The 21,849-nt window shown below is 40.8% G+C and overlaps 1 protein-coding gene and 1 long non-coding RNA gene across 9 annotated transcripts in view; one reads left to right on the forward strand and one right to left on the reverse strand.

Moving 5' to 3' along the window:
• The window catches only part of TEAD1 (TEA domain transcription factor 1), a 162,181-nt gene extending 147,925 nt beyond the window's left edge, over positions 1–14,256 (forward strand). For 4 of the 8 annotated variants that reach the window (XM_075094850.1, XM_075094852.1, XM_075094851.1 and 1 more), the window contains 3 exons: positions 5,589–5,729; positions 7,209–7,361; positions 8,371–14,256. In XM_075094850.1, coding sequence (XP_074950951.1) covers positions 5,589–5,729; positions 7,209–7,361; positions 8,371–8,484 — 408 coding nt within the window. In that variant the 3' untranslated portion in view covers positions 8,485–14,256. The remainder of the gene's footprint in view (positions 1–5,588; positions 5,730–7,208; positions 7,362–8,370) is intronic. The other 4 variants (XM_075094856.1, XM_075094857.1, XM_075094858.1 and 1 more) reach the window with 1 other exon arrangement.
• On the reverse strand, positions 9,709–21,300 carry LOC142057915 (uncharacterized). The gene is made up of 3 exons (XR_012660805.1): positions 21,195–21,300; positions 19,421–19,507; positions 9,709–10,115 (listed from the first exon to the last, which is right to left on the reverse strand). It is a non-coding gene; the product is annotated as an uncharacterized LOC142057915 (long non-coding RNA).
• Positions 21,301–21,849: the final 549 nt, after the last annotated feature.

Consider the following 21,849-nt stretch of genomic DNA (forward strand, 5'->3'; position numbering starts at 1 on the left):
TCACTGTTTTATAGATGTAAATATATGCCATAATTAGTGGTAAGTAACATGAGGAGGATGGTTAAGTTTATTCCTATTCTTATTCAAAACAGCTGTGGCATGAAAAATAATGCTCCTTCTCTTTGTGATACACTGGAACAAACAATTTACCCATGTAATCAGTGTTCAGAAATGGCTTGTGCCTGTGGTCTCCTCCCACCCCCTCCTGAATTTATCCCCATGTGCCTCCAGCCGTCTTCAAAGGTGCAGAGACTCTTTGTGCCCTTCATTCACACACACAATTGTGGCTACTGCCTTTTTTTTTTTTCCTTTGTATTTTTAAATGTAATTTATATTGCACAATCTAGAATCTTGGATTTCCCTCCACATACACAGACACATATGCACACTCGCCAGCTTTGACTGGCAAATGATCTGCAACTCACAAATGGGATCCGTAATGTGAATGGGTCTATGGCCAGCATGCAAATATACGCAAAACAAATTAGATATGGAAGAAAGCAGACATCCATTTTCTTTTCCCCATCACAACCCTCTCAGCGCAGGGAGCTCACGTGGTGCTTGTGGAGGACCCCTTCGCAAACTGATGCAAGGGCATTAGCGCTTGAGGCTGGATAATGAGTGGAAGGGGCCGAGCAGCTGGGAAGCCAGAGCAGCTTGGCCTGTCCATCACGAGCCCAACCATGTGGCAGACCTGGACGCAATTCCTGAGCTGCAGTGTAACGCATGGAGAAACGTGCCAACGACCCAGATGCTCCCGTTGGAAAAAATTGCTTCACAATTTGGAACCTCTGCTCTTTGATCACTCTTTGGAGAGGAGGAGGGGAGGCATGATGCAGTCATATGAGTAACACACCTCCCTGCAGTCAGCAGTTGTTAAAACCTATATGTTGTTAATAAGTGACCTTATGTGCTTAATGTTAACTACTGAATGCCAGTGTAAATTGTTCTGGCCCTCCCCAGATCCCACTGTTTCCAGTAGGTGCTGTTTTCCTTCTACTCAGCAGGAAGGATTTAGACTCTTCTCAGCAATTTTTGCTGGAGTTGCTTTTTTGTTAGCCAAAGCTGTTATTATTACACAAGCGCTTTACCCTCGGCCCCCCGCCTTTAACACAGAGCCTGAGAGCTCTTCTGAAGTGAACATGACGATTTTATTTATTGATTGATTGATCTTGACTCTTTATTTTGGTTGCAGCCAGCTCTGTTTTGGTGCTTGCCCTGGCACATTGGCAGAGGCTTCTCCATGCAGCACGTCAAACACTTGGTGCTCTTAATATGTAACATTTTCAGTGCTACCCATTGTCAAGCTATGCTTTATTAATGAATTAATCATGCTGTTACACAACTACTGTAGAAAGGGTGCCAGAAAGCTGAGTGCCTCTCCTGCCTCAAATGCATTCAGCTAATATAAATCTCAACTCTTAGAAATAAATCAAAATTAGAGTTTTACTCTTGAAAGTAAAACAAAAAAAAATTTTATTTGTGTTTTAAAGTTGTTGGGGTTTTTTTCCTAAATTGTATTGATCTTGTATGTTAAAATTCAATGAGTAAACAGACTCCTGTTCATCACATGTGATCATACCATAATATCTGAAATGCCGTAATATTTGAAATCATGCAATACATTTGAAATAACCATTCAAAAGGTTATGTATCTGTATATGCTACAATAGTGGTCACCAACCATAATTCCTGGAGTCATGGGTTGGAGCATAGTTGCATGAGAAGGTGCACAGATGGGAAAGCTAGTGTGCAACCCAGGGAGACTTGCAATCTGAGTCTGAAATGTAAGAGCTCAGCTAGAGACAGAGTACCAAGGAAATAATGAGACAAAGCTGGTTGCAGCACGACAGGCTGCAAGCACAGTGCTCCAGAAGCTTGAATGTTGTCATGTTTTTCACAGGGATCATTGAAAAAGGAAATTATAAGGAGCGGGTTAATTGAGGTTATTAAGATAAATTCCTATATTTCAATTTTGCTATTATTATATTTATCTAGTCTTGCCTCTTCCGCAATATAGGCAGTGAACCTCACTCAGTAATGTCTACTTCTGGACATTAATAAGCCTACTTGAACTAGAGCATCCCTGTTTGTTAGATATTTATCTTGGTTAAAAAAGACCCAAAGTAATGGTGATTCCACCATATTTGAAAATTATGTCAGCATTTCATTGCCATCAGGGTTACCAACCTCTGCCTTGTTTCTCATTTAGCTTTTGAGTAGCTTTAGCTTTCTGTCTTTTAATGTCCTTTTCTCCAAGATTTAATCTATCAGAAGACTCTTCCCCATGTAGCAACTTGTAGGCTATGACAAAGTCGTGGAAAAACTTCCCTTGGAAAAAGTAAGTAGATGGAGTTTCATTAGTCATTCACTACAAAGGATGTTTTCCAGACCTGAAATCATTCTTGTAACTCTTTTCTGAACACTTTCCAATTTTCCAACATCCTTTCTAAAATGTAGACACAAAAACTGGAATCAATATTGTAGTAAGGATCCTGCTAAAACTTAATACTGGGGTAACACAACACCTTATTCCTGCTCAAAGCTACATCTACAACTTCGTTGGTTTTTTTTTCAGGGGTGGGGGGGAAATCCCCTGAATTTTAACTGTGACCTGCTTTCATGTGTTCAATAATACCATTTTGCTTTCAGGTGTATGTGTTTAGATGAACCCCTTACTATGTAAGCCATAACAATATAATTGGCAAGTCTTTCACTAACATTTTTTTAACAAAAGTTTTGTATTTTACTAGAACTGATAGTCTCTCCTTCTTTTCTAAAGTTATTCAACATGGAACAAAGCTTTCAGCACCTGGTTCAGAATATTTTCTTGACATGACAATCCCCTCTTTGTAGTGATACGCACTCCTTCCTAGTGTGCAGGTACTCGGCCTCTAGGGAAAAATTTGAACCCAGACTTGAGGGAAAAATTTGTTATAGTATGTGAGAACAGACAAAATTCTTTCAGTATTAAAAGAGGCTTTGGTGAAGCCTTCATTTAAGAGTATTTGCCATTGCCAACTCTCATGATTTTTATGTTGGTGTTACATGTTTTGGAGGAGTCATAAAGCTTCAGCTCTCAGTGGTTGTAATTGGTTGAACATGCAAACTTGTTTAAAAGAAAAATTCTGTCTTTCCTTGAAAACACCTTTACTGTGTGCTAGACTCAAAAAAAAATCGAACATCAAATAAAGGTAATTCACATCTATATTACCATCATGGGACTTTTGCAACAATGTCATGATTGCATAAGAGTAAATTATGACATTTAAGTGATAATTTCAAATATTTCTCATTCAAACACTAGGGCCCCAGCCTGTATTTTTTGTGTACACAGGACTCCTGGTGATTTCAGCAAGAGTTGGAAGAGCTGTGGGAGTGATCAACAGGGTGCCAGATGGCCACATGTGTTACTTTCCCAGGTTAAATGTCAGCATGTAAATACAACAATTAGCGTTTTCTTTCAGTGGGTTTCAACATCAGAAGGCAGCAGATAAAAATTATATTCTTATTTTTTAACCCTATAAACAGTCGTTATTGCAGCTTGAAATGTAAGGTCTATGTGCTTGACCCTTTTGACAACATGAAATTGTAGGAGCATTTTAGTTATGATTTCCTAAATACTTTGTCCATACCCGAAAGGAAAAGAAAACAAAATGTTTTGACAGTAAAATTGTAATTATGGTGGCAGCAGCAGGAATAACCACTTTTTAAGAGATTACTACTATTTTTGTTGTTGTTGTTATTTACAACAATGCAACTGTTTTTTCAGAAATTCTGGTGGAGCATCTGTGGCATGGCTGATGACTGCTACAGTTTGTCGTCTTTAGATGTTTGTCATGTTTCGCTTGCAAGCCAGCTGTGATGGCAAATTGCTTATTTACTATTAGCTTAGAACAATTTCTTACAGCTCACCATGAACACACTGCTTTAGATGTACATTAAACATTAACTGCTGACCTCATGCAAAACATGTGCAAGAAACAAGGTGTAATAGCGATAGGATTTCTTTCTGTTATGCAAAATACGTGACTATAGGGCTGTTTGTGTTACTGTGTGTAAACCTCAGGAGACTTCGCCACTGATTAATTTACCAAAGCCACCCTGAAGTAATCTTAGACCTGTGTCTTCTCTGTACCACAAACTAGCTCAGTATGTGCTATTATCAGCATATTGCCTCAGAATGTTGTACCACAAATAAGGACTGTAGACACTAAGTAGAATTAATGAGTTGTTGCCTAGTTAAAAATTAAATAGCAGTTACAAATGACCTGAACTATAGTGAAGGCCAGATTATAAATATTCTACACTAACTAGTAATAAACATATCTGTAAACTGGGGTTTTAAAAGGTATCAATGTAGACATGAAAGTATCTGTCAAAATTTTTCTGTTACATTTCTGTATGAGCAACAAAATTGAGCAGAGCTAGTCTTGCAAGTGAAACAGCTGTGAAAGTGCATTTCCCTGCTAAAATGCTTGCCTCAGAGTAAGTTAAAAATTCAGACGATTCTTAGATGTTACGCTGCAGTAGCTGATCAGCTATTTCCACATAAAAAGAAAACCCTGCCCACTCTCTCCTTGAGCACCAAAGATGTCAGCAGAGCTAATGCCTGAATCAACAAATCCAGCTGTGGATATCCCTAGACTCTGCCAATATCCATATTAGTGCTCTTTTAAGTTGAGGGCTTTTGAAAATGGATTCATGATGACAAAGAACACAGTGGCAGAACGGCTTCAGTGTTGCTGCAGGCCTGGGAAGGCCAGATTCAGCATGTGACCTGTGCTGTTGCTTTGTAGCCAACTTAATCACGCTGTGCACAGGGCTTGCATTTGGATATAAATAATTAAAGGTAGCACTGTTCCTCGCTTGATCCTGCAAGTCTCAATCTCTGTTGCTAGATATCAAAGGCAGCTGGATAGTTATTCAGGCTGCAGAGGAATACTTAAAGAAATCAAATACTTTCCGTAGTATTTTATTGGTGGGTAGCCACGGCTCAGTGCGCACGCAGCTCATGTGAAGACTGTGAGTTGCATCATACGGTGCTGTGAAGTATTTTGCTGAATCAGGGCCATATGGCTTGACAGAGCCTTACCAGAGATCAATTCCCGTGTTGTGCAGCTCTCTCCCTTTGCCGTGAGGATTTCATTGCTTTAAGAAAGGAAAAGGAGAAAGTGAACTCTGGCCTCTCAGGAGCGGGATGGCTCGGATGAATTGAAGGCCGCAGGGCAGGTTCCCTCCGGAGGAGCCAGCTCTGGAGGCAGGCTCCTTGCAAGTGATCATTCCCGTTGCTCCAGGGACTTCATCAGCTATCTGCCAGACAAGAATATCACCTGGAGCCCAGAGAAATACTGGGTTTTCTTTTGTTGTTTAAAGTTTGAAGAAATTGCTACTTCCCTAAGGTTTTTACTGCAACAATTAGGCAGGTACTTTCCTGACAGACTTTTTCCACTGTCACTGTTGTCACTATAAAACTCCCTCCTCTCTCCCTTATTTCTGAAAAGAACAGTGAGCTAATTACAGCTTATGCTACTGACACTCTTGAATGAAAAATAAAATCTTCAACATCTATTACTTTTTCCCAACAGGCTGACTTAAACTGCAACATTCAAGATGATACAGGAGCATTTTACGGAGTCACTAGTCAGTACGAGAGCTCAGAAAACATGACAATCACCTGTTCCACCAAAGTCTGCTCATTTGGAAAGCAAGTAGTAGAAAAAGTAGAGGTGGGTGTTGTGATGGGATGTGTGGGCTGATTATCTGGTTCCCTTTCATTTTAATTTGGCTTTTCTCTCTCTCATCTTTACTTTGCTCTCAGCTGTCTTTTCTTTCCTTCCTCTAATCCTTCCTGAAAGAGTATTTTCCTTCCCATCAGCATTTGGATTAATTTTAAATCACCGTGTAAATAGTGACACCACAGTTAAGTAAAAGCCTAGTTACCTGTTGCTTTGGAGACCCTCCTCCAACCTGCCTGTGGCACCCTTCGGTGGGGAACCTGCAGCTGACATCAGGGCCACCTCCTCCAGCACCTGGCAGAAAGGAGCTGAAACAAAAACGACTTTTCTCCCATTTCCAAACACTTGGCCAGCCACGTAGCCCATTTGGAACCATACAGGAGTGATGAGCTACCCTCTATCATCCAGATTTTTTTAAACATTTTAAAGGCATGGATGGTGTGCTATGTTTCATCTATACCCATGCTTAGTTTATCTTATTTTGTGCACAGAAAGGCATGCTTTCCCCAGTCACCAGCAGCTTTTGAATACAAAGTTGCGTATTTTTCTTAACATGCAAGGGCCTTTATTTATTTTTTACCTTTACTTTTCTAAGCACAGAACCATATTGAGAGGACAGGTAGCTAGTTGGTTTTTCTGTACAATGGTACTGCAACTATTTAACTTGTCTTCTCTATACTAAGCCCCACACCCACATCTGTTATCTGCAGTATAGTTTTTGTACGGGAATTTTAGCCTAGAGCTGCAGGTAGAGCCTTTACAGATGTCCTGGTCGCCATTCATGACCTTCTTATACTAAATATGTTTTCTGTGCATGGTGACCATAAAAAAGTTTTCCATCACTTCCATTATTCCAAGCTTAGAGAAAGCCAAAAAACCCCACAAGCCACTGAGCAGCTCATCTGAGCAATTGGCAGCTGGGCAGCCTGGGTCCAAGCGTCAAAGCCTTACCCTTCTTTGGCCCCTTGTGAGCCCCTGCAATATCAATCAGTCTGGTTTTCTTCCAGCTGTAGTCTTGCATATTTCTGTAATTCATAAATTGCCTATTAAATAATGCAATAATATAACTGTGTATATGTGTACATTTGTACATAAATATATACGCTCGTTTTTGCTGTTCCTTTTGAAGACAGTCACCTCAAAACTACTGGAAAATCATCTTACCATGTTTTTCTGCTTAATTCGTTTTTACTTGGCTTGGACTTACCTTTGTGTAATCCTCATCTGTTCAGTTCTTGAATTCACAGGTTAGAGAACAAGTAGTGCTATTATAACTTCTAATAATTAAGGGCCCTTGAATTTTTAGCAAAGCTCTGCATAGCCCAGGCAGAAAGTTAGCAAGCAGGCGTGTGTGTGTCTGAGAGACAATTTCTCTTTTTTCTGTCTACTCAAACAAATTAAAAGACAGATTTAGGGTGGGTTTTTTTCTGTTTCTGAATTATCTTATTCTAAATACTTTTTTTTTTTTAGACTGAATATGCAAGGTTTGAGAATGGCCGATTCGTGTACAGAATAAATCGCTCTCCAATGTGCGAATATATGATCAACTTCATACACAAGCTGAAGCATTTACCAGAGAAATACATGATGAACAGCGTGTTGGAAAATTTTACAATTTTATTGGTATGAACTCACTTTTTATTTTTCCATGTCCAAACTACTCTCAGGCTTTGTATGGCTTGCTTAACTTGTAATACTTAGAACCAGTTTCCGAATCCCTTAGTCATGTTGCTTACTAAACACCTCATCCCACTGACTTCAGAGTAATGCTCTTGGAATTGTGCACTGTAGAAGCTAAGGATGAAAAGGCTAAGCTGGCTGAGAACATGAGCAAACATCTTTCTTACTTTCCAAAAATTCCGCTTACTTCTCTCTGTTTATTCTTGCAAGACTCTATTTGGTGTTTGTAGCAAGCCTGAGGCAGTAACTTTGAACCATCCCATTCATCTAACGTGTTCTCACTGAGGTGCCAGTTATAATACTGCAAATGTCAGTGGTGTTAATTAGTTCTTGGGCCAGGAAAGCATGCAGTAATGGGTACACCCAAGAGGTGATCTAAAGCATGAAGAATGGTCTGCATAGTGGCCTTTAAGCCAGTTTCATCCAGATACCAGGCTTGTTTTCACTGTGGCTTTGCAGTGGCACCTCAGCCAAGCACTTAGAGCCTTGCGCTGCCACTGCTGCTGCCACAGGATTCAGGCAGGACCAAAGGCTGGCGGCATGGGGGAGCAGTGGGGCCGTGAGCACAGAGCCATGCACACCCCGCTCAGCTGCCTTTTGGCAAGCGCACATGAGGTGACAAGGGTGCGCTGGTTTCCCTTTGCTCAAGTGGGGCTCAGGTTGAGGAAGGCTGAGCCTTGCAAGACCACATGGTGGTGGCTCATGGTCCAGAAGCCAGGGTGGGGTGACTCTCTCCACTGACGAGCTACAGCCCTGCAGCTCAGCCCCAGAGCAGATATTGTGAGCACAGTCACAAACATCAGTTTAAATTGCCAAAGAGAGACCGAGAGGACGCACATTTTAAACAGTCACATCTAAAGATTGTCTTTCATTAAGGCAGTCGTTTCGTGTTTTGGCCCTGGTGTTTCCAAGTTTGTAATATACTGTCTACCTCTTCCTTCCCTTCAAACAGGTTGTAACAAACAGGGATACACAAGAAACTCTGCTCTGCATGGCTTGTGTATTTGAAGTGTCGAACAGCGAACATGGAGCACAGCATCATATCTACAGGCTTGTAAAGGACTGAGCAGTTATTTATATATACACTTCATTTCACTTCTTTATCAAAACACAGACTGTAAACCTCAACACTAAGTGGCAGTGCCTCTGGCCCAACTTTCACCCACATTTTTCTAAATCCTGTTTTAGTGAAGTCATTTTTAATGTGTTCATATATAATTGTAGCTGTGAAATTCTGGTACAGTTGTAAAAATTATTTCTAAAACTAAGTGTTCTTCAAATTTGTAAACCACAGTTCTTTGGGAAGACTGTATTTAAGAACCTAATGCCTCTGTCTGTGGAGGCCTATTTTTAATTCTGATAGAAAAATGTACGACAGAGCATTTGCCATGGGGAAAAACTGACAGCATTTATAAGAATTTATTTTGGGTTTTTTTCCAACATTAAATACTTGTTTTACAATGCAAGTGACATTGAAAAGAATCTTTAGCTATAACTGTAAATGAGTACACAAAGTTAATAATCTTTATAGAAGTATCTTTGTAACTAATTAGGGTGGAAGATATGGACGAATGTAATTCACTAAATTATTTTTTAAAATGAAACGTTTTTCTGTTTGAAACCAAATGAAAAATATAGCCTTAAGAAATGCCTGATAGAAACAGACAGGTCCTAAAATTAGGCAAATTTTGTATTTTTTCTCAATGCTAAAACTAATCTTCTAATCCATTAAACTTTCAAACAGGTATTGCAGAGAAAGAAAACATCATCCCTTACCCCTAACATATCTAGTGTATTTTAAAAGAGTATAAAGTTGTATTGTACTAATATGAAAATTTGATTATTTAATGAAAAAGATGGCTCATTTTGCAATAAGTAGGTAAATACTGAAGATTTAGACTCGCATTATATGTAGTCTTGTGTGTGCAGTTATATTTTATATGGACAACTATGTTTTCTAATAAGTTGAGTGAAAAACTTGCAACTCTGAAATTAACAGATGAATGGAAACAACTGACATTGCGACAACATTGGGTAATTTGTAAACTGAAAGCAAAACACTAATGTGTTTGAAAGAAGAATACGTACACCTCTGAAAGGATCAACAGCTTTAATATCTATGAGCCGCTAGAAAATCACAACCAACATCAGGCAAAGAAGACTGGAAAGTGGAGATTTTTTTTTCTCCATTTCCTCTTTATCATGGTGCTCTTACAGCTCTCCCAGTTGTCTCTCCAGTTCCCACTGGCGAAGACCTTATCTGAAACAAACACGTTTGTACCACGTGGGGTCTGATGTCCTTTTGCATCCTGATGTAGTAGCATTCATCCTTCTGATATATTCAGGGAAGACTCCAGGAAGTGAAGTACAGCTGGAGATATTTTAATACTGTAAGGATTCAAACCATGGATGTGCGTGTGAGCGATTGTCTGAGGTACGCGCACGTGAGAGACGTAGTCTCGTTCCTCCTGGTTACACCAGAGAGCGTTGCTCCGTTTCTTTTCTTCTGCTCCAGAGCCAGCACTGCCCCGCCATTGCCCCAGCAGCAGCTGGTTCAGCAGGTGCGGGGCCAGCAGCGGGGTCTCACACAAAACGTTTGTCTGAAAGGCTGAGGGCTGCCCGGCCAAGCACAAGCCACCTTAAAGATTAGCTATGAGGTATCGGCAAAGAGTGTTCTTGGGAAGGTCCTTTGCAGTCCTGAATCAAAACAGTTAACATTTAGTGGGTCCCTCCTCCTTGCCCTTTACCAATATGCACCCATGTGCAATTTAAGTCTAGACTTTACTCCCAAGCACAGTGCTGTAGTCTTCAAAAATGCCACTCTTATTTTTATGTTATATTTCTGCATAGTACCTTCTGTTAGAATGGCCCACTGTTGAGTTATCTAGACTAGAATACAGCCTATGTGAGGCAGCTGGCTGCTGTACGGCTGCATCAGACCGTGCTCATACTTAATGCTGGTGAGGACTTAGGTTAGAGGATGATACAAACATTACCGAGTGGAAGGGCGATTGCTTGAATTCCTTAGCCTGCCTCTGATCTAACTCCGGTAGGTGGATGATTGCTGTGATGTCTAGCTGTTGCCTGCTTGTGGATATTAGGGCTGATGATCTTTCAGTTTATATTCCGCGAACTGAACAGAGAAATATGTCCATGGGAAGGTCTCTTTTAACACTCATTTTTAACACTAACAATCACATCAGGAAAAGCACTGCATTGTAACAGCCTAACGGTAGCCCTTTATTCTAAGCACTTGGTGTTACAAGTCAAAAACTACTTTTTTTGTTTTATTTTGTTCTAAAGTTGTCTTTTATTTAGGGTTTGAATTGTGGTTTTGGTGATTTTATTTTTTTTTTTAATGACAAGCAAAATCTTTGAGGCATATAAAGTATGTAAGTCAACTTTGCAAAACCAGGTACAGGTTTTTTAATAGAATCTGGCACACTACATATGCCATAACTATAGGGTATAAAAAGTCACGATGTTTATTGGTGTTCACATATGTAATAGTAGGGAAACTACTTCCATTGTCTTTTCTTTACACTTCTGTAAATGATCCATACCCTGTATATGTTAATTCTTAAAAGCCTTAATCCTTCAACTGTTCGGTGTGGGGTGTGTAGTCCAACAGGCTGCCTGTAAACTGTGAGCTCTTTTGTAAGCTGGAAGTACTTATCTTGTTACTGTTACTTTTTTGTAGGAACCTTTTAATTGAGAGCTGCCAAAGCATTACAATATGCAGTGCCTTAGCATTATATTAGAAGTACCTTTAGCCTCTTAACATAAATTTTATATATTGTTTTATTAATTGGTTCCATTTTTAAAACTATTTCCCACAGAAATACTTTTTGACTGCTTGGTCTAAACCAACCTTCTGTACAAGTCGGTCCCATTACTGCGCAGTTAAATGTCTATACCAAAAGGAGAGGTTACAGATTCTTAGTTCTCCGTGAAAAGTGAATTGTATTAATAAATGCTGCCTTTTTAAATTTCATGACCAAATAATTAATTGTGACTCTTCTGCACTCTAGCATGAAAGTGCCTTTGGTTTGAAATTCCAGCTTAGAAAAGTGCTGCCATAATAATGACAATTTGTAGAGAGACCAAAAATATTTAGTTATCACCGTAATGCCTTTGGTTTATTGGAATAAGTTGAATCTACAGGCCTCCATTCACAAAGAGCACCATTTATAGCGAAGTAATTTTGCTAATGATCAACCTGCTGAAGAATAATCTACTGTTTGCCATTTCTGACAGCATTGCAAACCAGCAACTGAGTTGTCTGTGACAGAAAAATGGAAATGCTTCACATTCATATTCTCTTCATCCAGTTGTGCATCTGCATAATGGGAGATCCATATACTGCAGTATTTCAGACAGTGGACAAATGTGACTTTATTGTTCTCCTCTAGTATCTGTGAAGATTTTTTGTTTAGACAGAAGATTTTGTTTACAAAGCCGTGCGTGCTGAAAGTCAGATGCATAAACCAAGATGAAAATGGGGAACAGCGGATGGCTAGGGTCAATGCAACTGTGTGGTTTGAAGCACTGAAACGCTGAGTGTGCACGTTGTGGATGAAGGTGCTGTTAGAGAAACTCTGGCCAGCACGCTTCAAAACACAGGGTTGGTTTTTTTTTTTGGTCTTCTCCCAGACAATGTCTTGGAAAAAAAAAAAAAAAAAAAAAGAAATTAGCTCCTCTTAAAAATGCATTTGATTTCTGTATTTGATACCTTCTGTGAACGGGGGCCATACTGTACACTGCAACTATGATTGACGGGAAGAGGAGCAAGATTTTAAGAAAATTACGTTAGAAAGAACAAATATCAGCAAAACCAAAAGCTGTCAGAGGGACTATATAGTTGTGAATACAATTTTAACTTGATTTTTAAAGTATTTGATGAAAACTAAGATTAACTTTTTATATATAGAAATATTGTGACACTGTGTGCTAAATATTGTGATAATTCAAGCTCCCTGTCTCTAAAATATTATTTTTGTTATTCCTTCAAGGTCTAAATCACACTTACCTCTAGAAGACGAGTAATCCTGTTGATCTCAATGAGACTGAGGTAGGGCAAAGACACTTTTGCCCCACAAGTAGAGCATATATTTTCAGTTATTACCAAACGTTTCAGCTGTACTAGTTAATTTTTTGCGGTGAACTACACTTCTGTCTCATTAAAATATTAAAAGCAGCATAATGGTACCATTTGGGGCTGTTAAAAGTTACTACTAACACATGTAGTTTTACATACTTGAATTCCAAAATGATTTTATTTAGGTACTGCACCACTATTTTGAAGGAATTGCAGATACAATGCCTGTTTCTCGCTTTCCCTTTCTACCACAGCTACGGCTCATTAAGTTTGGCAGTAGCTTCTTCCGTTAAAACCTCCACGGTATAGGCTATTTGAAATAATGAAGGGTGTACTTTAACAGTGAATGTAAGTAACTGGCCAGTTTGAGGCAGATACAACATTTGACGTACTAATCCGTATCTATTTATTTTTCCACTGCAAGTCCTAGAGCGCACTTGCTTTCCGAAGCAGGTCCCCTTATAGTTTTCCCGGATCACTCAGCCAGTTGTGCTGAGAAACCTTTTGTCTGCCCTGTACGCGACCCATACTGAATCACGACCCCGGTCATACAGCAGGTGTGTATAATAATACTAGAGTCCGGTTTTGTACTTTTCTCAGGATGATCGCTTTTCCCCCTCTTATCTTTCGTAACGAGAGGTTTAGCCCCCTAAAAAAGATTGAGGCTGGATAAGTCAAAGTACAAGAAACACTTTGGACATCTTCATCTTCTAACTTTTCAGGTCATTCTTGCTGAGATCATGTAATTAGTTTTAGTGTATAAATTAAATCTTAAATGCACTCAGTTGACTAAAAGGAGATGGATCCCCGTTACCTCCTTACAGAATATGTGTTTTTGGTTTTGTTTTGTTTTGTTTTATGGGCCTCTGATTCAGGCTCATGACTGCAGACAAAAAATACAATATGTGCCTGAAAAAAAAAAAAAAAAAAGACAGAAGAATTTTATAACATTGAAAACCTGAATAGCCTTTAATTCTTCAGTACATTTTATGTAAAACAGGTTGGGTTTTTGTTTTGTTTTGGGGTTTTTTTTGCCATGTGCATTTGTTCACATTTGTAAATGACTTAATGGAATTCTCACTTTATGTTTATTTGTGTAATGTGTATAAAATGGGTTTGTGACTTAAGCATATTCATATATGGTCAGTGGTTACTTTAATATTGTACTGCTGCTGGTAACTTTTGATGTAGAACTTGCCTTTTGATGATAAAGTACCTCTAGGTTAGACAGGGAGGGAAGGCTCTTTGAAAAAAGTGAATGTTCTCCAATGTTTTCTTAAGATATTTGCAGAAGCTTTCAAAAGGAGTTTCAGTCAAACCTCTTGGCAGTACAGTATTCTTGTATTTGTTATTGTCTGTGTGTAGGTACTGGTACCTTTTTTTTGTTTAAAATGTTTTAAGTGTTGGCTTTAAAGTGAATTTATCTTTAGTATGATAGTAATATGAAAATTATAGGTTTTGTGTGCAGAGAATTTTTTTATAAAGTGCTTTGTAAAAAAAAAAAATGTATTCTAGCTTTCGCGGTACATATGTGTGATAACTTTAATATCCATGACAGTTAAGTGCAATTATTTCATCACTCTAAAAATGCTATTTTTGTGTCGGTTACTGCAGGTGTTTTCATGTCTTTGCAAAGTGACACATTTTGATGCCTTCTTGATAAAGTGGTAGAATTTTTGTAGCTTTCTAGAAACTTTGTATTCATACAGTATCGATTGAAAATAAAGAAAATGAAAGTGGTTTGTGCATTTATCTTAATCTCTTATATCAATCTCTTTTTAATGTTGGATGTAACTTCCGACAGCATTTTCCGAAGCAGCACGGCTTGCAGCAATGTCTGCGTACCTCCCTGGAGGTGCACTGACATCCAGCAGGAGTCACAAAAACCTGTAGCGATGGTGCTTGAGGCCAGCACATCTGGAAGCCATGTTCAACAACGGGTCCATTTGTGTTCTGGCATTGTATCAGCAAGAAAGGTGACTACCTCTAGCTTGTATGTCTTCTAAAGAAACAGTGGTGGGTTTTTTTGAAACATCATTAAAACCATTCTGTTTTAATGGGAAAAGCTGCCCGATCCCCTATTGGGCAGGAATGACCTATTCGAAATCTTACATAATAAATGGTATCAAATACATCACTAACTTGGCAACTAGAACTGAGGAACACAGCAGTTACTTGAGGCTGAGGTGTTTCTTCCAGAAGGACAGTGAGCTCTGTGGCAGCTGAGGTCCGAAAAATGTGGCATTTTTGGAGAGACTGATTTCTAGTTTTTCCTTAACGACTTGCCCCTCAGCTAGCAGGTGTACCTGGTATGATGAGAGGATGAAACAGCATCACCTTGCCTGCTGCATTTATGGTGAAACCACCAAGCTAGGAAGAAAAAAGAAAAGAAAAAAAATAAAAAAAAGAAAAGGAAAAGAGAGGAGAGGAGAGGAGAGGAGAGGAGAGGAGAGGAGAGGAGAGGAGAGGAGAGGAGAGGAGAGGAGAGGAGAGGAGAGAGAGGAGAGGAGAGGAGAGGAGAGGAGAGGAGAGGAGAGGAGAGGAGAGGAGAGGAGAGGAGAGGAGAGGAGAGGAGAGGAGAGGAGAGGAGAGGAGAGGAGAGGAGAGGAGAGGAGAGGAGAGGAGAGGAGAGGAGAGGAGAGGAGAGGAGAGGAGAGGAGAGGAGAGGAGAGGAGAGGAGAGAAAAAAAAAAGAGGGATATTCTGGATCAACTGAACTCAATGAGAACATGACCAGGACTAGTCGGGGGGAGGAGCGGAACCAAACAAAAATGTACATCTGGCTCATCTTCTGCTTCAAAAGGAGGGCAGTGGCTTTTGATGAATAAACCACATGCCCCTCCCACACACCCCGAATTTCCTTTTGGGTGGCAGATGTTCCATTGCCATTTTTTTAAATGCCAGCAGAGCACACACACACTGCCCCCCCCCCCCCCAGTGTGCGAGATGAATGGGTTGAGAACAACGCACAGGCATGGTCTGTTTTGACCCTGTTTTCTCTTCTTTGTTCCCCATGAAGTATACGGCTTCAGCCCTTTGAAGTGGGTTAGCTGTTTCAGAAGCAACCTGCTTCTTAATTAAGGTTCTGCGTCTTAATTAATTTAGGTTAAGAACCATAAATTTTCCACCTTTGGGAAAAATGTCATGCAGCATTTCAGGTTGGGAGTCCCCATGTAACGTCACACCATGAGTTTATTAACCAGCTGCCTTCAGCAGAAGCAACGGCCTCTCCCTGAATAAGCACCGCCTGGTTTATGCGAACACAGCAGCATGGTGAGGGATGAAGTGGCCAGACCAGTTACGCTGTGCCATTTATGAAGTGTAGAATGATGAGCTCTACGCGGTACATGGACTTTTCTGTGGATTTTTTTTTTTTAAGATACAGCCTATTTGACACCACAAATACAGAGCACATTTAATGCTCACAAACCCAAGAGTAAAAGGAGAGTTCAGAGCTAAGCAGTGTGCTAGCAGATGTCTATAGTTCCCCACACAGCTCTAACTGTTCATCCCAACCCTGACCTTTCACAGCCTTACTATTGTTGTCTGAGGTCCTTTGAGCAGAAACAGCTGACCAATCTGTTATACCATGCAGTGGTAACTTAGGGATGTTCATAAATAATTACCTACCTTGAAGAGAGGTATGACACTTAATTGGCTAATGGTTGTGAATTGTTAGATGATTGCTGCTGCCCTGTGCTAGCTAGAGCTGTGCTGGAGACACTAGAAACTTGGTGAAGGTCGGAAGGGCAGGAGAGAGTGCATAGAGAAGACTGTATTAGGAGTGGAGGGAAAAAGAAAGTTGTAGAAACCCAAAGTGCAAGTGACTGAAAAAAAGAGTGGCAGGATATTGCTTTTCAAAGAAAATGAAAAGCTGAGGACAGGAGAAACTAGGAAAAAAGGAGGAAAAGTATAAAGATAATTTGAAGACCACCACCACAAAAGAAGTCCATTAGAAGAAGGAGGGAGACCTAAAGCTAAGAAAAAAGCTACAACAAAACAGACAAACATTCACCTTCTGGGCCAGTGACTAGAACTGCTTTTTCACACACCCACCCACCCACACCCACCCCTTCCCATATTGCTTCGTATTAGGCCATTCCAGTCTGGGACATACCCTCTAAGCTTAAGGGAAAGGGATGCTGTAGGCCTCCATTCCTGTGTGCCTCACTGTGGAGAATCAATAAAGCCCAAAAATCTCAGCAGCAAGGCACCCTGAGGCCTCCCTGATAGATGAAGAGCTGTCAGCTAGGTTTCGGTTGGAAAACAGAGAGAGAGAGAAAGAGCGCGCGCATGAGCAATTGCCAAAGAGTAGCTGAAACAATCAGCTGAACAAAGCTACTTGAGTGCACGTGACTAGTCTCAATATATCTCAATTTATCTCTCAAGCCACCTTCCTTCCGTATATGTGCAGAGTTTAGGTTGATAAATTAAAAAAAAAATGTTGCTTCCCATGCCCCTCACTCTGTCCTAGAGGCGAGAGCATAAGCAGCTAACGTTGATGTTATTAAATTGGAGCAGAAAGCCAAAAAAAAAATTTTTTGTCATAACTCTGCTTCCAAACATCTTTATCAGCTTTTAGAGACGTCCACACACAGTGAGCAGTTTTAGTGCCTTGAGCATTATAGCTTTTCCCTAACCAGTAAAGTCAATGTCCCACTAAGGATGGTGGTTGGGGCCATCAGAGCAAATGGTGGCGGAGCCGTGATTAATATGTACATAGCCCTTTTCACTCCTCTCACTTAGCCAGTTCCAAGAAAGGACTAGTACGCTGCTCATGCTTATCTTGCAGTGCACCCTAATGCTTTGCTTTGCTTTCTGGACCTCCAGCAGAGACAGCACGCGGCAGCGGCTTTCAGACATGCTCTCTGTTTGAACAGAGCACAGAGCTGTACGTGCAGCTGACTTTGCCAGTACATTAACAAACTACAAACTGATTTTTTTTCCCCCGCCCCAAGCATGTGAATTTATTAGCTGTATTTAAAGGTCCTTCTCAATTTATTTTTTGTTGGCAGAGGCTAAAGATTAAGGGTTTTTTTTCCAGACTTTTAAAAATTCCTTTCTGCTAAGATCATATGTTCTTTACAGTGTTATCAGAGAATTTATTTTTTTCTAAGATACTTGCCTTTTCTTATCCCATCACCTATGATGTTGAACTTCCTACTGAGCATTATACTTGGCAAAATGTATAAGAATAGCATTCAAGTTATAACCGTTCCGTTCAGTACACTAGGAGAACACTTCCTTTTTGATGCAGCTCTACATTCATCAGCGGGGGTGGAGGGGGAATACCTGTGTCTTCATGATGTTTGGCCTTTCCATTAGTTTTAAACTGAACCCACATGTGACAAACCCAGGCAATGAAGTACTAGATTCAACCACACTGCGCACATTACACAGCACAGAGCATTTGATGGCTTCACTGTAAAATAGCTGTATTGGTTTTACTATATTGTATTTTTAAAAGGGTTTAATCTAAGCTTTATCATCAGAACACCATAATGGGTGGAAACTCAACAGTGCCGTTCACCTCCAGAGTTTACAGCAATAATGTGGCAAACAGAACACTAGTCTCGGCAGGGTTCACACTCTCCTATCTCCCCCAGTGATCTCCTGTTTTGAGGGAGGTGGTGGTGAGTAATGTCTGGGAGGTGCCCCAAGACTCTCCAGCGATAGGCTCTGGATAAGCACAAAGGATCAGGCAGATGTGGTACAGTAACAAGAAAACTCCAAACCTTTTGGCTTTCCTGCCCGCTTTTACCCATCTCCCAGCCAACAAAAGGACACAATGTCATGTGCTCAGTGAAAAAAACACACGAACCGGGGGTCTCAAGCTCTAAGACCCTCTCATTTTTGCAGAATTTTTCTCTGACTGCTCCCTTCTCTGAAAGGCTATTACTTGAGACTAGGATCACCAGGCTCACAACTCCTCTTCACACTGGATGAGGCACCACACGCAGGCCATGCAGAACACACAGACACAACTATGGCATCAGCTTAGCATTTTTTTCCCATGCAAACAAAATATCTTCCCATTAAGAACGCCAGTGCTGGAAGTGGTACAAAGGCAACGACCACTCTGAGAGAGCAAGACTGAGGGCTCAAGAGCCACTGAGAGGAGACAAACATGGCAGCTGCGGCCAGTCAGGTAGGCTCCTTCTGCGTGTCCCGCTCTCAGCCACTGTGGTTTCTCAGCTCAGGAGGAGGTGGGAACAAAACTGTCTACCCCTGCAAACTGTAGCACCAAGGGAATAGGAACAAGCATAGCAGAGAAAGTTAGCTTGAAGATACCTGAATACTAACGGAAAGGAAGCATTAGCCATGATTTGAAGATGCAGCTGATGAAGCAGGAGATAGGGTAAGGGCTGTTTCAGAGAGCTGCAGAGGAAAAGGCTTTCCCACTACCTCTGGCCAGACACATGAAAGAGCAGAGACAAAAGCCAGTGTTAATCAACAGCTGGAAAAGTATCAAAGAAAGAGAAATGAACCCAGAAGGCCGGACTGAGGAAAGTGTACAGGGTGCTCATTAATATAAATTAATATTAATATGGCAGACAACCTGGTAGGGAGCCACTGAGTGGTGGAGGGGGAGAACATCAGACAATCCCTGAAATACTGAAAGAACAGGTGCAGAGTGCTGTGTGGTCAGGTGGCTGGATAATTGTGAGTGGCCACAGCCAACGTCAGAAGTTACTGCACAAATCAGGCTTTCTCGGGTGTGCCTGTGAGACTCAAGGGAAAGCTGTGGATGCAGCAGTAGACAGATTTACAGATAAGAAAGATCTGGGAGGGGGTGGAGAGTTCAAGATCAGGGTTGCCCACAGGTTCCCTGCAAGGAAGCCAGGTGGGAGGTCAAGAGAAGCAAGGAGATAAAAGCCATGGGGATAGAGCTGCACAGTACAGACCTGTGAAGTGGTCTGTCAGCTCCAGCAACCAGCTCTTCCTTACTAGAAAAGTGTGTGGTGGTAGGAGGCAGCGATGTGTGCTTGCATCTGCAAAACAGGGGAAACAGGGAAGTGGTGAGACTAACAGCTTTCCAAACACACACTCATGGCTGACAAAAACATCATGTCATCTGGAGCTCGTTTTCAGCTGCCTGTTGACAAGACAGGCAAGTATTTATGCGTAAGAGATGGTCACGATTACAAAGGAGATCTACAGTCACTGATACCTGCACATCATAATTGAGAAATTTGTGCAGTGTGGATGGTTTGTTAGCCTCATGGTCCCCAAACAAAAGGCATGTAATCATGTAAGGGGTGTGTGTGTCCAGCTTCTTTAACAAATGGAAAAAGAGGAATTCTGTATAATATTTAAGCTTTCTGTTCAAAGGTTAAACACAAAGACGCTGTTCAGCCATTAGCAAAGGACCTCATGAGAAGCTGGGATGCTGGGCTCAGAGTATGCGCGGCTCAGCTCTGCTGAAAATGAGGAAACAGCCTTGGTGCTGAGATTGTGCACAGCCCTACATCATATAGGAAATGCCAGTCATACAGAGAGGCCATGGTAACAGGCAAAAGAGTAGAAACTTCTCTGACAGCAAGTGAACAAAAAAGCTTGGAAGTCTGACCAAGATACAACCCAAGATACAACCGAAATGTCTTTAAAAGAAACATTCATTCCTACTCCCTTTCATTTCAAGATTGTATCAACCCCTACAACAACTGGATTTAATCCTCCATAGGATAATGAAGTTGGGGTTTATGCTTATACAAAGCACCTGATCGGAACATCTGACAAAGTCCCTCAGCCAGGAGCACGGGACACTTATGCATGTTCTAAGTTTTCTCCTCAGGCCCTTCACCAAAGCAGCCCAAATCTTTGGGGATACCCAAGAGAAGCATAAGGCCCTAAGACAACAGCTAGATCTTGAAGGATTCTGGTGATTGCTGCTGCAACCCAGTCTAATGTAGAGCATGGGGTGGCAGTGAGTCTCATCAGGGTTTGCTGCAGTCATTTCATGACTGTAGCGTGTCTCAATCTGTTTACCTGCAAGTATAGGTATAATCAGGTTAGATAAGACCATTACCACAGTACGTAACCTTTGGACTTTGGCTTGAGGCTGCTACTTTCCCTTCTGGAGAGAGCACATCATATTTCACTGTCTATTTTATTTCTTTCTCCTTTATTACAGTTGTGCTCAGTACCCTGCACAGATTGATTTTCCTGGAGGCACAAACAAGCAGATAGAATCTAGAGGATGTTTAAATAAAGGGAATCATTTTAAATGGTCTTTGAATTAATAAATATATATAAAGATAAATAAGAAACATAAAGATATATAGGTAGTACAAACAAATCGTGACCCATCTGTCCAGTGTGCTCTGTTTACGAGTGCACTCAATGCTAGGATATCGTGGAAAGCAATAGGCCTCTGTTCTTCATCTTTCTGGACACACTGATGATCCCAGCTGGGACACAGGAAATTTTCCACAACCTCAGGTGAGTGAAGGATGGGTCCCTAGATAATAGATTGTGCCTAACAGAAAGAGTTTACCTGAAAAGAATACCTAAAAGACACAGTCTACCTTCTCAGCTAACTGAATTTAAGCTGACAGAATATGCACCTCCACTGTAGCCCCTACTAATTAGCACAAGAGAAAAGAACTACTGATTTAAACATGCTGCTGACCTGCAGGCAGAGGGGGTCACTGTTGTTTTTTAACAGAAACTTCTCACCTTTCTTCCCTCCTCCCGTATTCCTGCCAGCCACTGACCTTCCTTTATCTGCTGTACATTTTGAAGGTTGTCTCCCTTCTGCTTCCTAGGTCTGTGTTCAGAAAGAACAGCTGCAGCATTCATAATGAATAACTATGAACATCAACTCCTCTGAGTCTCCTTTGGAGATGGGCTGATCCCTTTCTGCCTAGTTAGAAGAATATTAGTGAGACCCCCAGCACAAGGTGAGCGGGATTTAGTAAGATATTTAGCTTTCTCAGTCTTCTCTAGCACACAGTCTGAATACATAATGTAGAAATTTATCCATCAACATAAATTAGGCTCCAAAGTTGGAAAGATTTGATGCACTTGAACAACTACTACAAAACCCCACTTTTTTGTCTCCACCCTTTTCTCACTATGGTCTGGTTCAGCGACACAGTTTGGTACTTCGGAACAGCTTGTATCTACTACCTTAGACTATATATATTTTTAGGGAACTACTAATGTATAAGCAAATATAATACTTTTTTCCATTCTCTTCTAAAGCTCTCCCCTGTACCAGCAGCATGCTGCCTGTCACTTTCAGTTGCTAAATCATTTAAACATTCAGCTCTACTGAAAAGAAGGAAAAGAGCGAAAACTGTACCAGTTACCATAACATATTGGCTTCTTG

This window comes from Phalacrocorax aristotelis, chromosome 5, assembly GCF_949628215.1.
Source record: "Phalacrocorax aristotelis chromosome 5, bGulAri2.1, whole genome shotgun sequence".
NCBI lineage: Eukaryota > Metazoa > Chordata > Aves > Suliformes > Phalacrocoracidae > Phalacrocorax > Phalacrocorax aristotelis.